The sequence below is a fragment of the Gracilinanus agilis genome, chromosome 1 (genome assembly GCF_016433145.1).
Source record: "Gracilinanus agilis isolate LMUSP501 chromosome 1, AgileGrace, whole genome shotgun sequence".
NCBI classification, from domain to species: domain Eukaryota; kingdom Metazoa; phylum Chordata; class Mammalia; order Didelphimorphia; family Didelphidae; genus Gracilinanus; species Gracilinanus agilis.
This window is the reverse complement of record NC_058130.1, coordinates 57,647,848-57,663,162: the sequence shown is the minus strand read 5'-3', so window position 1 is coordinate 57,663,162 and position 15,315 is coordinate 57,647,848. Positions and strand designations below refer to the sequence as shown.

Sequence of the window (15,315 nt, the reverse complement as noted above, 5' to 3'; positions counted from 1 at the left end):
ACCTCACATGATCCAGTCTATCTCATTTGGTCATGAATTCTACCATTGTCCATAGAGCTAACAGGTAAATTTGTCCATTCTCTTCTAATTTGCTTATAACATAAGCCTTATATCAACCTTTACGTCTAAATCTTGTACCCATTTTGACCTTATCTTGGTGTGAGATGCTGATCTATACCTAGTTTCTGCCAGATTGCTTTTCAGTTTTCCCAGCAGTTTTTGCCAAATAGTGAGTTTCTTGCACTAGTAGCTGGAATCTTTGAGTTTATCAAATTACTGTGGTCATTTACTTCTGTATATTATGTACCTAGTTTATTTGACTGATCAACTACTCTATTTCTTATTTAGTACCACATTATTTTGATGATTCACTACTATGTAGTATAGTTTGAGATCAAGTACTGCTTGGCTGCCTTTGTTTGGTTGTTTTTTTTTAAATTGATTCCCTTAATGTTCTTGACTTTTTGTTGCTCCAGAAGGATTTTATTATTTTTTCTAGCTCTATAAAATAATTCTTTGGTAGTTTGATTGCTATGGCACTGAATAAACCAATTTGCTTAGGTAGTATTGTCATTTTTATTATATTGGTTTGGTCTGCCCATGAACAATGAATATTTCTTCCATTGTTTGGATCTGTCTTTAATTGTGTGGAGAGCATTTTATAATTGTGTTCGTATAGTCTCTCCATACATCTTGGCAGGTATTTTATGTTTTATACTATCTGCAGCTATTTTAGATGGAATTTCTCTTTCTATCTCTTCCTGCTGGGTTTTGTTGGTGATACATAGCAATGCTGATGTTTTATGTGGGTTTATCTAGTCCAAGGGTTCCTAACCCTTTTTGTGACATGGTCTCTTTGGCAGCCTGATCCCCCAACTCTTTCAGCTAAGAAACTTGCCTCACATTTTAATGAAAAAAATGAGGCCATTCACCAAGAGCTCTCTTCTCCCCTCTTCAGATCACACCACTCAGATGCCTGAGTCACCCCTTCTCTCACATGTAGAAGCGGCCCTTCTCCTTGCCAAGGCAAACCTCTCTCCGTGCACAAGGGATTCTGTTCTGTCCGATCTTCTTTAGATTGGTCACTCTTTCATCCTCACTTTCACTAATCTTTGATCTCTCTCTCTATCTACTGACTTGCTTGTCTGCTGCCTACAAACACATCCCTGTCTCCTCCATCCTCAAAAAACCTTCACTTTATCGTTCCAGCCCCGCTAGCTATCGTTCTCTCTCACCTTTTCCCTGCATATACCTAAACTCCTTGAAGTGTTGCCACTTCTTTTCCTGTTGCTCTTCTTAACTCTCTACTGCCTGACTTCCAGCACCATCATCCAATTGCAGCTGTTCTCTCCAAAATCATCAGTGATCCCTTACTTGCCAAATCCAGTGGCCTTCTCCATCCTCATTCTTCTTGGCCCCTCTGAAACCTTTGGTAACACAGATCGCTCTTCTCTTCTTAATACTCTTCTCTCCTTTTTCTCCTCCTTCTTGTTTGACTGCTCCTTCTCAGTTTCTTTTGTTAGATCTTCATCCAGGTTGCACCCAGAAATTGTAGGTGTTCCCAGAGGCTCTGGTCTGGGCTCTCTTCTTTTCTGCCTTTGTACTATTTCACTTGATAATCTCATTGGCTCCGGTGGATTAAATTATCATCTCTATGCAGACGATTCTTAAATTGACTTATCCAGTCCTAACATCTATCGTCCAACCTCTACTCTTGCATCTTCATCTGACCTGAACATCTCTAACTGGATTTCCCATAGGCATTGTAAACTCAGCATGCCCAAAACTGAACCCAGTATCTTTCCCCTAAGCCCCCTCCCTTCTTCCTAATTTCTTTATTACTAGCGAGCACCCCACAGTCTTTCCAGCTTACCACCTGCATGTCATCCTTGACCTCACTCTCATTGCCTAGATAGCAGTAACTATTATTATTATTATTTTAACTAGCATTTATTAAGCAACATACAACTCTTATCCTATTGCATCCCCACAACAACCCTGAGAGGTAGGTGCTATTATTATCCCCATTTTATATTCATTCTCTGTCATCCCTGCCCCCATCCAATCTGTTGCCAAATCCTGTCGATTCAATCTTCATAAACTTCTCCTATGTATCTCCCTTCTCTCCCTTAACACTGCCACCACCCTGGTGCAAGCATCAGTGCCTCACACCAGGATAAATCCCTGACTCATCCCCATTCCAATCCATCCTTCGCTCAGCTGGTGCACATCTGATATTGGCCCGATATTGACCCGATATTGAGTATATTCCAGCGATTCCCTATCACCTCCAGAAGCAGCTACAGAGCCCTCCAAAACCCCTACTCTCCCAAGCTTTTAACACCTTACTCCCCTCCACACTCTGCCAGTGATCTAGCTACACTGGCATTCCCCCATGCCCAAACTACTCTCCCCACTCATTTCTTCTTATGAGCTTCCTTCGGGCCTCAGTTAAAATCCTACCTCCTGGAAGAAGTCCTTCCCTCCCTTCTTAGGAGACCGGTGCCTTTCAGAGGAGACTACTAGCTCCAACATTTCCTCTTTATATTCTTTGTCTATATTCGACATGTTGTCTCCCCTATTAGATATTGAGCTATGTGAGAGCAAAGATTGTTTTTGCCTTTTGTTGTGTCCCGAGCACTCAGCACAGTGCCTAGCACACAGTAGGTGTTCAATAAATTCTTATTGCAGGGCAGCTAGGTGGCACAGTGGAAAGAGAGCCAGGCCTGGAGACGGGAGGGTCCTGGGTTCAAATCTGACCTAAGACACTCACCAGCTCTATGAACCTGGGCAAGTCACTTAAACCCGGTTGCCTAGCCCTTTTTGCTCTCTTCTGCCTTGGAACCAATACTTAATATTGATTCTAAGACAGAAGGTAAAGGTTTAAAAACATAAATAAATAAATCCTTATTGATTTATCTTAAAACCTGCAAACTTTTTTATTTCCCAGAAAGTATTGTGGCATCCATGTTTCTGAGAGGGGTTCAAGCTGCATTACAGAATTCCATAGTGTCCCCTCCCTAAGGGATTCTGTGATGCAGCTTGAACCCCTCTCAGAAACATGGATGCCACAGTATTTAAATACACAAAATAAAATCCATGGGATTACAAAAGAAATTAATTATGTTGAAATAGTTGCTAATTATATATTTTTTTTTTAAGTTCACAGACCCCAGATTAAGAACTTTTGATCTGGTCCAGCCTCCTTATTTTGCCTAGGAGGAGCCTGAGGCTCAAAGGGGTTCAGGGACACACCCAAGGTTATCTGGGTAAGCAGTTCTCAGCGTCAGAATGCAAACCCAGTAAAAACATTAAGTTCTTTAAAGGCAAGGATTACCTTTGTTTCCATATCCTCCACCACCTAGCTTAACACATTGCAGGTGTTTAATGAATGCCAGGTCTATTGGATTCAGCTGGTCTTCTAATTCTAACTCCAGTTCTCCTCCTTTCACTAGAATATACCTTGATTGCCTATCTATCCCATCTGGCTCCATTCCCGGGGCCCTACTAGACCCCCCTCACAAATATAAGAATTCCCAGCAAGCCTCCTTCCCTTCCTCACCACCATATAATCTATTGAAATTGAATGCTTCAGAAGGGTCCTCCTCGGAGATCAAGAGGATGAATTTCCCTTCATTGTAGGGCTGGGAGAAAGATGGGGAGGGTCCTGGATGTTTATGTTTCTTTTTCACATTTCTGACCCGATATCCAACACCTCTTGTTTTCCCTTATCAGGTGATAGATAGGGTTAGAGGTTAGCTAGGGTCAGACAGCAGATGGAAAGGCTTCCAGCAGCCCAGCCTCATGGGATGAAGGGAAGTGATATTGAGCCAGAGAGGAAACTCTCTTTTTCACCCAATGGCAGCTTGTATCCCCACATCCCTTTTTAGACATTGACAAAACTTTTCAACTTCAGTCATTCGTGGACTCTCAATCAACAGGATAGAAGTGACTTGAGAGTAGGGAATGTTTCTTTTGGGGCTTACATCCCCAATGTCTATGATACACTTGGTTTCCTTTGTGGTCCTTTGTGTCTTATTTTGTGAATTTAACGATCTGATTCTGAGAAGGATCCTTTTTTTGTTGTTTAGTTAGGTAGTCATATCACACTCTCCATGACCCTACTTGGGGTTTTCTTGGCAAAAATATTGGAGTAGTTTGCCATTTCCTTCTCTGGCTTATTTTACAGTGCCTGATATCTAGTGGGTACTCAATAAAGGCTTATTAAAGTGATGGATGGATTGGCTTGGGGGGCAGGATTGGCCGTAGCATTATTTTGCTTTTTGTACACCTCTTTTTTTTCCCCTTAAGACAAAATTACCTTGTTATAGAAATTAAGTAGATATCTCCTCCAATTCCCTCATTTCAGAGAGAAAGAAAACAAAGACCAGAAAGAAGCTAACTTGCCTAAAGCCAAAAAGCAAGTTCAAGATAAGACCAGGACTGAAACCCAGGTGGCCCAATTCCTCATCTGGCCACAGCAAATTTCCACCAAAACACTGTACCTGCACAGGAGTTCTTAACCTAGGGCATTGATGGGGAATTTTTTAGAGATGGAGTGCCAAACCCCCCTCCCCCAACCTCCCAGACCAAGTGCCATGCCCATGACCCCCAAGAGATCATATTCTGTGTCCCTCCCTCCACTGAGTGCCAGGAGAGGGAGGAAGCACTCCCACTGGACTGCTGGGCAGGGAGGCAGTTGATGTAGTCAGGCTTGGGGAAAGGGAGAGGCGAGGGGTACAAGCACTCTGTTCCCCTCTAGTTATGTAAATTATGATCCCCTCAAACTTAGGGGGGAAAAAAGCAAAAAAGCCCCAACTTATAGGAAAACCTCTTATTTATAGGAAAATATAACCCTCAGGTTAAATGACATCATCCTGACACATCATCATACAGATATGCTCCAAATTAACCATTTTAGCAAATGGTCAAGGGTTGAAGTCAGGTTTTAATCTGGATGCAGGGCTGATTGCTCCTTGGGGCACTGGGCCCTTGGCATGTGTGCCCATAGAGAGATCTAGATGTACCATCTCTGGCATGTGTGCCATGGGTTCATCATCACAGATCTAGAGTCTACATGGGGGGAAGGAGAGAGAGACAGAGAGAGACACAGATACAGAGAGAAATTGAGAGGGAATGAGAGACAGAGAGAGAGGTCTAAATATATTACTATATCTAAATTAATATGTGGATATATATCTATACTAGATACACAGAAATATATGCATATATTTGTATATATACATACATTTATACATTTATCATATTTAATTATATTGTTGATATATTGATAGTATTTATTTATACATATGTGTGTTTATATATACAAAATAAATATATGTGAATATTCATACATATGGGCATATGTTTATTTAGATGTATATACACATATATCAATGCATATATATATGTTATGTGCATATATACATGTATATTTTTTATAAGTATATTTTAATATACTTGTTTTCTTTCATAGTCCTTTATATCTTAGTTAATAAATTTTAAGATCTGATTCAGAGAAGGATCCTTTTGGTGCTGTTGCTATTTAATCAATTAATCATGTCCAACTCTACAGATCTCCATTTGGGGTTTTCTTGGCTCACATACTGGAGTGGTTTTGCCATTTCCTTCTCTGGCTCATTTTGCAGATGAAGAAACTGAGGCAAAATTAAGTGACTTGTCCAGGGTCACACAGCTAGGAAGGGACTCAGGTCCTCCTGACTCCAGACTGTACCACCTCGCTGTCCTGTGTATTCTACCCTCCCTCTAAACAGAACCTTCTGCCTTTTCCTCTACACAACATTCCCTCTCTAGTTTCTCCCTTTGTACAGATTATCCTTGATGCCTGGGAGGCTTCCCCTGTTCACCTCCTCTTAGCTTCCTTCAAAGCTCAGCTCAAAGGCTGAGTCTCCTGTCAGAGTCCTTTATATTACTTTGCATTAATCTTGTAACTATTCTGTGGTTACTTAATATATGTAAAGTTAATACTTTAAGTTCAACTTAACTGACTTGCTCAGTCACACATCGTGTGAGGCTTGATTTGATTAATATTTATTATTATAATATATCTTAATACATATGTATACTTTTAATTTTAATATATAGAATTAATATACTTTATGTAAAGTGCTTAGCAAAGTGCAGTAGTAGTATACTACTGTGGTATTCTATAGTAGTAGTAGTAGTAGTAGTAGTAGTATATAGTAGGTGCTTAATAAATGCTTGTTCCCTTCTCCCTCTCTATTTTTTTATAACATGTATTTATTTATTTAATTCCTTCCCCCTCTTGATCTATGTCCATGTTCCACAACCCTCCCCCCACCCAGGAGAATGGAAGCTTCTTGAAAGCAGGACCTGATTCATTCTTATCTTTGAACCCTCAGCACCCACCACATTGCCTGGCGCACAGTGGGTGCTTTAGGAATTCTCCCTGAAAGAATGAAAAATGACACTGATTTTTAGAGGTGTGATTTGCTTTGGCTATTGCTCAGCAGAACACCGCCTCTTGTTTTCCTGAATTGGTGGAAGACCCTGAAAATTCAACCTGACCCTGAGTTTAGGGGGCTCTTTGGGGAGGGAGAGCGGAAGGACACAGCCATTTCATGGGGGCCTTTTCCTCTGTTGTCCATTTTGCTTCTTCCTGGATTCTTCCAGTTACAGCTGCCCAAGCCCTTCCTTCTCAGGTGACAACACGTTTTCCCTTTGTTTGAGGGTCTGTCACTGCACGTGCCTGTTTATTGGGGGTAAGGCACCAAACCACACCTGAAAGGGAAAAGGACCCCTCAAGTAAAACCCAGCCCTCTGATCACATCTTTAAAATCCTGACAACTTCCCCCTTCATTGGAATCCCTCCACTCTGGGCTGCTATCAGAACCTGGACAGGCAGGCTAGACGTGATGCTGAGGGAAGGGGAAGTGAGATTAGCATGATTTTTTTTCTGCAGCACTTTGGAAATGGAGCGTGTGATGGAGTGTGAGCTGCAAGATGGCATGGAGGGATAGAGTGCCAAGCCTGGAATTAGGAAGACTTGAGTTCAAATCCAGGCTCAGACACATACTAGCTGTGTGATCCTGGGCAAGTCACTTAACCCCCATTGCCTAGCCCTTACTGTTCTTCTGCCTTGGAGCCAATACTTAGTATGCATTCCAAGACAGAAGGTAAGGATTTTTTTTTAAAGAAGAAAGAAAAGAAAACTTCAAATGGAACCATGAAGAGTGGGACACAATTGAAATGACTGAACAACAACAACAACAAACGATACTGTACGTACAGTGTGGTATGGTCTGGGCAGTCACACTCCCCATAATCTCAGCTACAGATGGATCACAAAGCCCTTGGATTGTCTGCAGAAGAGCAGGATCAACCCCAAACCATTAGAGCATCAATTTTATGTCAACTAGAACATCAGAAGAGAAGCCCGATGTTAGCTTCAAATAGTGATAACGGACAACAAAAGGAAACCAGAGAATTTCTCATACAAAAAGCACTGGAGTTTCAGGCCATTTAGTATAGAGGCAGGCGTCCCACAGCCCTGGATGGCTGAGAAGCGGATCACTGTCTAATCACTCAATCCAATTAGGGGTAGGCAGAATGGCCCAAAGATGCTTAAATACCTAATATTGTTGCAGTTCATTCATGTCCAGTTCTTTGTGGCCCCGTGGCCCACACATGCCAATTCTGTCCTTGGTGTCTCCTTGGCAAAGGTACTAAAGTGGTTGGCCATTTCCTTTTCCAGTGGATTAAGACAAACAGAGGTTAAGTGACTTGCCCAAGGTCACACAGCTAGTACATGTCTGAGACCAGATTTGAACTCAGATCTTCCTGATTCCTTACCTAGCATCCATCTCCTATGCCACCTAGCTGCCTAAATGCATAGTAGGCACTTAATAAAGTCTTGTTGAATTGAAAAGATAGAAAATTTAGATAGGATTGGTTCACAGTCCAGGAAAAGGACAAAACACAAACATCTATAAAGTTATAATAATATACAATTATTTAAAAAGATAACATTAAACTTTGGGTCTATAGATGAAAGGTGAAAGGAGCCATTCCTCTCACTTTATACCTAGGGAGCCTAAAGCCCAGAAAGCTTACATGACTTGCCCAAAGTCACATAGCAGTGGCAGCGTAAGGATTTGAACCCAGGTTCCCTGACTCCAAATCCCATCGTACGCAGATTTTCCAGGTCACTGGGGCACCATGCCTCTAACCCCTGAAGGGAGAAGGAATACAAGTATAGAGAAAGATGTATGTACACACCCACCTACATATATATATATATATGCATATATATATGTATGTATGTATATATACACACACACACACGCACGCACGCATATTTTATTGTTATTCAGTTGTCTTTCAGTCATATCCAACTCTTTCCTTTTGAGGGTTTTTTGGTTGTCATTTGTTTGTTTTTATAAAACCCTTACTTAGAATTGATATTAAATTATTATTTATTAAATTATTAGATATACATTAGTTTCATTAAAAATATTAAACTATGAAATATTGGTTCCAAGGCAGAAGAGCAGTAAGCGCTAGGCAATAGGGGTTAAGTGACTTGCCCAGGGTCACACAGCTAGGAAGTTTCTGAGGCCAGCTTTGAATTCAGGACTTCCCACTTCCAGGCCTGGTTCTCTGTCCATTGACCTGCCTACATAACTTGTGTCTGACTCTTTGTAACCCCATCTGGGGTTTTCTTGGCAAAGATAATGGGGTGGTTTGCCATTTCCCTTTCCAGCTCATTTTCCAGATGAGGAAACTGAGTTAAACATGGTTAAATGACTTGCCCAAGATCATACCACTAGTAAGTATCTAAGATCAGATTTGAACTCATGAAGATGAGTCTTCCTGACTCCAGGCCTGGCACTCCATTCTGTGTGTGTGTGTGTGTGTGTGTGTGTGTGTGTGTGTGTGTGTGTGTGTGTGTGTAGCAATAACTCAATTTCAATATAACCAGCTTCTTTTGTAGTTCCATGTCTATAATTGTGTCTTAAAAACATGATCCTGAGAAGATGTCCATAGGTTCCACCAGACTGTCAGACAGGTCCAAGACACACAAAAAAAGTGGGCCCTTGTCAAGTTCATCGTCCAAACCCCCAGGACAGTATCTAATCCCCCTCCCTCTCTCTCCTTCACCTCTCCAGGATTCACCAACCAATAAGCTTCTCTATGCCAAGGAAATTCCCGAGTACAGGAAAATCGTTCAGAGATACTACAAACAGATTCATGATATGACTCCTCTCAGTGAGCAGGAAATGAATGCCCACCTCGCTGAAGAATCTCGGGTAAGGAACAAGCCTGAAGGGGTCTTGGCTTGGGCACCAAACTGCTATGATCATGCCGGTGAGCCAGAATAGAATGTCCAAGAGGTCGGGTCTGTTCCTCAAAGACCCTCAGCCTTCGCTTCTCTCTGTTATTTACAGCTGAATCAAGAGGCCTCAGAAAAGATCTTTCTTGATCAACGTGGTCCAGGGATAGACATTGAAATAGTTTCATCTGAGAGCTCTGTTAGGATGGGAGAAGCCACAGCCCATTCCAGAATATTCTTCCTCATTTTTGTCCTAGAACTGATCCCAAAGGAAACTCAGTATCTGCAGTCCCTAGGAGGCCCAAGCCAAGCTCCTTTGTCAGGGGGGTGAAGTGTTTGGGAGTTCGGTGAGGCAAGGAAGATATCCCACCCTCTGTGATTCAGTACCTTAAAAGATAATCTCCCATCCAGTTTTTATCCTTTCCTCTGGACAGAATTCAAACTCGGATCCTCTGGATAGCCAGGCTGTCCTTCATTTACAAGAGGCTGAGACAAGCCAGGGCCTCAGGAGTCATCCTCTTTCCAGTTAGGGAGGCCATCTCACATCTGAAGGATAGGCGCCATTCGCTTACCATTCCCCTCCATCCCCACCGCCATGTTCTCTCTCTTTCTCCTTAGAAATATCGGAATGAGTTCAACACTAAGGTTGCCATGGCTGAGATTTACAAATATGCCAAGAGATACCGTCCTCAGGTAAGCAGCCCCATCCACCTGGAGGTGCGCCAGGTCTCCAGAACAGTGAGAAGCTGCTCCAGCTCTCCTCTGAGCCTTCAGATTTTGCGCAGAAACCTCTTCATCATGGAAATAGGGCCAGTTCCAAGAAAGAGAGCTCACACATCTTCAGCCTCTCAGTCTTTTCCTATCCTTCCCATCCCTTCTAGACACCCAGTCCCTCTGTGTGGCCTCCTCAAAAGCATCAGATAGAGGAATTCACATTCAAGACCCAATTCAGTCAAGTCATAAATTTCCTCCCCTCTTTAGAGGACTTTGAATTTTAATAGGAAACCTCAAGGGGGTAAAGCAGTGCTTGACCCAAGGGGAAAAGCTGCTAATAGTGAGATTTCAGGCACTGTGGGAAATTGGAGAGGGAAAATGTTGGAGTGGGGGGCACAGAGGGACCCAATCTCATATCACAGGATAGCTGGTACACACAGATTCTACCTCCTTGTGCTCTAACTTACCTTCAAGGGTTAAGCTAGTCCCTCTTATGTAGTTCAGTCATATTTGACTCTTCATGACCCCATCTGGGGTTTTCATGGCAGAGATACTACAGTGGTGTGCCATTTCCTTCTCCAGCTCATTTTACAGATGAGGAAACTGAGGCAAACAGGGTAAAGTGACTTGCCCAGGGTCACACAGCTAGGAAGTTTCTTAGGCCAGATTTGAACTTGAGATCCAGTCCCCTAAGAGACTCCCTTGTCCTTCCTTTCCAGATTATGGCAGCATTAGAGACGAATGTCACCACGCGAAGGACACAGTTGCAGCACAAGTTTGAACAAGTCATTGCACTCATGGAGGATAACATCTATGAATGCTGCAGTGAGGCCTGAGACCTTCTCCTACAGCCGGGCTGGCCCTGCCCCTCCCCCACCCCCAGAAGTGACCTTCTGCTATCCAGTGCACTGCTAACTCTGAGACGTCTTTTTAAAAAAAAAAGTATATATATATATATATGAATATATATAATATAGACAATAAATATCTATTTTATGGTGTGCTGTATGGTGAAGAAGAAAAAAAGAAGAAAGCAACCCAGGGACAAAACCCCAAAATGCAGAATAGGATGGGCGACCCACCGAAGCCATGTTTTGTCCTTTCTTTGATTCATTTTATTTTTTAAACCACTTGCACAGCCCCAAGGCTGAAGAAAAACAGAGATGTCTACCAGGACTTCACCGAAAATTCTTCCCTCCACTGGGGCAATCAGTTCCCCACAGACTCCCCCAAGGAGAGGAGCTGATCACCCAGAAAGAGAGAATGCTGCCCAAGCTGAGCCACAGCTGGGCCACCTCTGGCCACTGCCTCCTTACCCACGTCAGTCCTTCGTCATCATCTTCCTTGTGCCCCAGCGACCGCCACATGGTCTCTTTGTCCATTACCATTTCTACTTGGCCCGTAGGTGGATGGGTAGAGAGAATAGATGGAATGATGTCATGGGCCCAACTGAAGCTAGAGAATTGAGGGACTTAGAGGGGTAGAAATCTGCTGCCTCTACCCTCTAAGTGTCTGCTAACTTAACTCTTTCCCCAGACTCTGGGGCGACTGGTGCCCCGCAGAGAGCTGGCCCACAGGATGAGGAAGGAAGGAAGAATACCCACCTCACTTCCTGATGGGTGAACCATCCCTGGCCTCTACCAAATGCACATGCACACACACACTCCGGGGCATATCCTTCCTGTTCCAATGGCCTCGAGCCAGAGCATTATCTCATAGAGGCAATGCAGTCCGGTGGGGGAAAATGATAGATTTGGATTCAGAGATCTGGGTTCATAGTCTGGCTCTGCTGCTTCTTGCCTCTGTGACCTTGGACAAGTCATTGGGCCTCCCTTTCCTCACGTGAAAAGTGAAGGGGAAGGGTGTTAGTAGTGACCTCTAAGGGGCCTTCCAGCTCCAAGACCTAAGATCTTTATGACAAGGCAAAGAAGAATGTGTGTTTGGGGGACGAGGGCTGGGGTGTCAGGCCCCGGGATAACATGTATCCGGAGAGATACTCTACTATATCTTCTGGGAGAAAGGATAACTGCCTTCCATCCTCCATCCCAAAATGGTTGGGGTTTAAGTTAAGGCCCTGGCTCCATTCAGGCCAAGAGTGAGGCAAAAGGAGAAGCCTTGGTTTTGAGGCATCTCCCGCATCCAAGAAATATTCATGGGCCCAGATTGGGAACGGCAGGGCTATTTTTCCTAATTCTCTAAGATGGTGTGAAACGCACTACTCCCCTGCTCCCACTATCATCCAGCCTCCTAACTTGTGTCCATCAGCATTCCCGAAGGAGCACACACACATACACACACTCCCACACTCACCCTTCCCCAAAGCCACTTGCGCCTTCCAGGGACTCAGAACTGCACAAAGGTTGACTCCAGACCAGGACAGCTGGATGGACCATGTGGAAGGCCAAGCAGAGGACGGGTATCGGGGCTCTGATTGTCCCCATGACCAAAGGGGGACCGGCGCCAACCAACTACTACCTCATCCAAGCTAGGCCCTGGAGGGGAGATGCTGGCATCGACCGCAATGGTGCCACCAGCCTTAACAAGCAAATGGCCATTTTATTTGTTCCTTGGTTCAGTGACAACAATGAAATCCCCAAGCGAATGGGGAGGGGGTTGGTTTGCAGGCGTGTCACCTAGATTTGCAGTTTCCAAGGCGCCTGCTGGGCATTCCTACCCGGATGGTGACAATTTCAAATTTCACACGGAGGGGACGGGCTGATGGAAGCTGAGATGGTGAGAACATATGGATGAGAAGCCGCCTTCCATGACAAGTGGGAAGCTGGGCCTGTATATATTCCACCACAAACCAGTTCTCCCTTGTCTACGTGTCTGGAATAATGTACTGGATGGACGGACGGACCAGGGTTCTGCAAGTAGCCAGACCCCGAGAGGAGGAGGGAACAACAGAGGGGGCCAAGAGACACCAGGGAACTAAAGAGGCGGCTCTGAGAGCACGTCTATTGGAGGGGAGGAATTTCCAGATGAACCAGGGTTGTAGCTGGGCTACGCTGGACTTTCAGAAGAGGTTTCTAAAAATAGCACCACTTTTTTTTTTTTGCTAAGTTTTTTTATAAGAAAAAAACACACAAATCACACACAAACTGTGAATAGCAGCCAGATTGCGTGAAGGATACAGAGGCTGATGAGAAGGAATGAAATGGGAAGATGGGAATTTTGTAGCAAAAATGGGAGGAAACAGTGGTCCTCCCTAGCCCCCGGGACCTAGAAGTGCCTGGGATGGGGGCGATCTTCACTTAACACTGGAAAGGTAACACTCCTCAGAAAGCAGTGCTCCTCACAGAGGTGACAGAGGGAGGTTATACCCCAATTCCCACTCCCCAATTAAAAAGCCAAAAAAGCATTTTTAATTACAGATACCCCACCCCACGAACCCTCACACTGGCCCTTTCAAGGGAGGGAGACCAAGCCCCTGGTTTTTCTTTCCTTTTGTGGAATGATGGGCAAAGGGTATCTATACTGCTGTTCAAGAGGATGGGTGGGGAGGGAGGGAGCTTTGGAAACTTCTTTGTAATAAAAACAGGATGAGAGAACTTGTGTCTGTGGCCATTTACTATGTGAGAACAGAACAATGAGAACCGTGTCTCCAGAGGTTCCAAGGGAGAGACCACATTAAGAGGAGCGAAGGTGAGGGGAGGTCCAGCTGGAATTGGTACCAGAAGGAGGTTTGGGAGGGTTGGAGGTCAAGGGCCAGATCTGAGAACAAAAGCAAAGGCTTACTGAAATACCAACTCCTTCCTCACCCCAATCCCTGGTGGTCTAATGGAAGTAGGGAGCAGGGATGAACTAGGGGACAGGTCCCAAACAAGGGTTTTCTTGTATGCTAAGCGCCTTACAGATTGGGGACCAGCCCACACAACCACACTCAATTTTTCTATTAAGTAAAAGGATGCAATCCAGCAATACATTTCATACTGATGTTGTCACTGTGTGACCTTGGACAAGTCATTTCAAGGCCACATCCTCATTGTCCTCATTTGTAAAAAAAGTAGGCTAAATCAATGCCCTCAAGGTTCTCTACCCTAAAGCTCTGATCCTATAATCACCAAACTTCCTAGATGATAAAAGGACACATTCAAAATATGGACTTTCTCCCAATCCCACTGAGGCAGGGCTGCCATCATACCCCTTCATTCTTTCCTATAGAGGAGGATGTTCTCTTGGCCCCAGAAGATTCATGTGTACTTGAGTTCAGGTGATGCCCTCTTAACTCCTAAGTAGCCAAAGATACATCTTCCTAGGAGATAATATGGTACAGTAGAAAATGTACTATGTTGGGAAAATGAGGCTGGAATTCCAGGGGCCTGTAATTATCCACAAATTGGGAAAATTCCTTTACTTCTCTGGACCTTGGTTTCCTTATCTCAGTAAAGGAATTGGACCTCCTCAGAAAAGCTAAGAGTCAGAAGGAACTTTGGTGGCCAATTAGTCCAACCCATACCTAAATGGAATCCCCTCTTTAATACACCTGCCAAGTGGTTCTTCTGTCTTTGCTTAAAGATCATCAAGGAGGAATACACCTTCTACTTAGGTCCATTTTTGGACCACCCTAATTGGTAAAGTTTCTTTTGCTATCAAGTCAAAATTGGCCTCTTTCCCATTTCTCCCCCTTGCTATTGGTTCTTCCCTCTAGGACAAAGCCAACAATTCTAATCCCTCCTTCATATATATATTTTGTTGTTCAGACATTTCTAACTCTTCTTTAGCTGTGGCACCCAGGATGGAATACAATACCTTAACTGAGATCTTACGGAGGACAGTGGGACTGACTGCCCATACACATTGCTTATGTTATTGAGTTTGCAGTCCACTAAACACTGCCCCCGCCCCAGATATTTTTTCAGAACAACCATACCTGCCTCTCATACTCAGGAGTTAATTTTTTTTCACTTTTCATTTATCATTGGTAAAGTTTATTTTGTTAGATTTGGCCTAATGCTTTAATCTTGTCAAGATTCTTTTGAAACCTGACATCCTGTATTAGCTATCCCTGTCAGCCTTGGGTCATCTGCTAATCTGATAACCATGTCCTCTATATTTTTATCCAATTCAATGATAAGTATGTCAAATAGCACAGAGCCAAACAGATCTCTGGGGTACTCCAATGGAGACTTCTGCCACATTGACAGAACCTTTAACAAATACTTTTTGAGCCTCTTCTGGCTCTAAATAAAGCCTATGCTCTTCTTCCCAGCTAGGCCTGGCCCATCCCAGAGAAGTCTGTGCCTGAGAGAGGGTGACTGCCATGTTCTTGGCCATTGGCCAGAACT

The 15,315-nt window shown here is 43.8% G+C and overlaps 1 protein-coding gene across 1 annotated transcript in view; it reads left to right on the top strand.

Moving 5' to 3' along the window:
• Positions 1–13,570, top strand: part of PLXND1 (plexin D1) — a 235,474-nt gene extending 221,904 nt beyond the window's left edge. Inside the window, exons 33-35 of the mRNA XM_044676038.1 lie at positions 9,150–9,290; positions 9,932–10,006; positions 10,747–13,570. Of these exons, the coding sequence (XP_044531973.1) occupies positions 9,150–9,290; positions 9,932–10,006; positions 10,747–10,863 (333 nt within the window). The 3' untranslated portion in view covers positions 10,864–13,570. The remainder of the gene's footprint in view (positions 1–9,149; positions 9,291–9,931; positions 10,007–10,746) is intronic.
• The last annotated feature ends 1,745 nt before the right edge of the window (positions 13,571–15,315 follow it).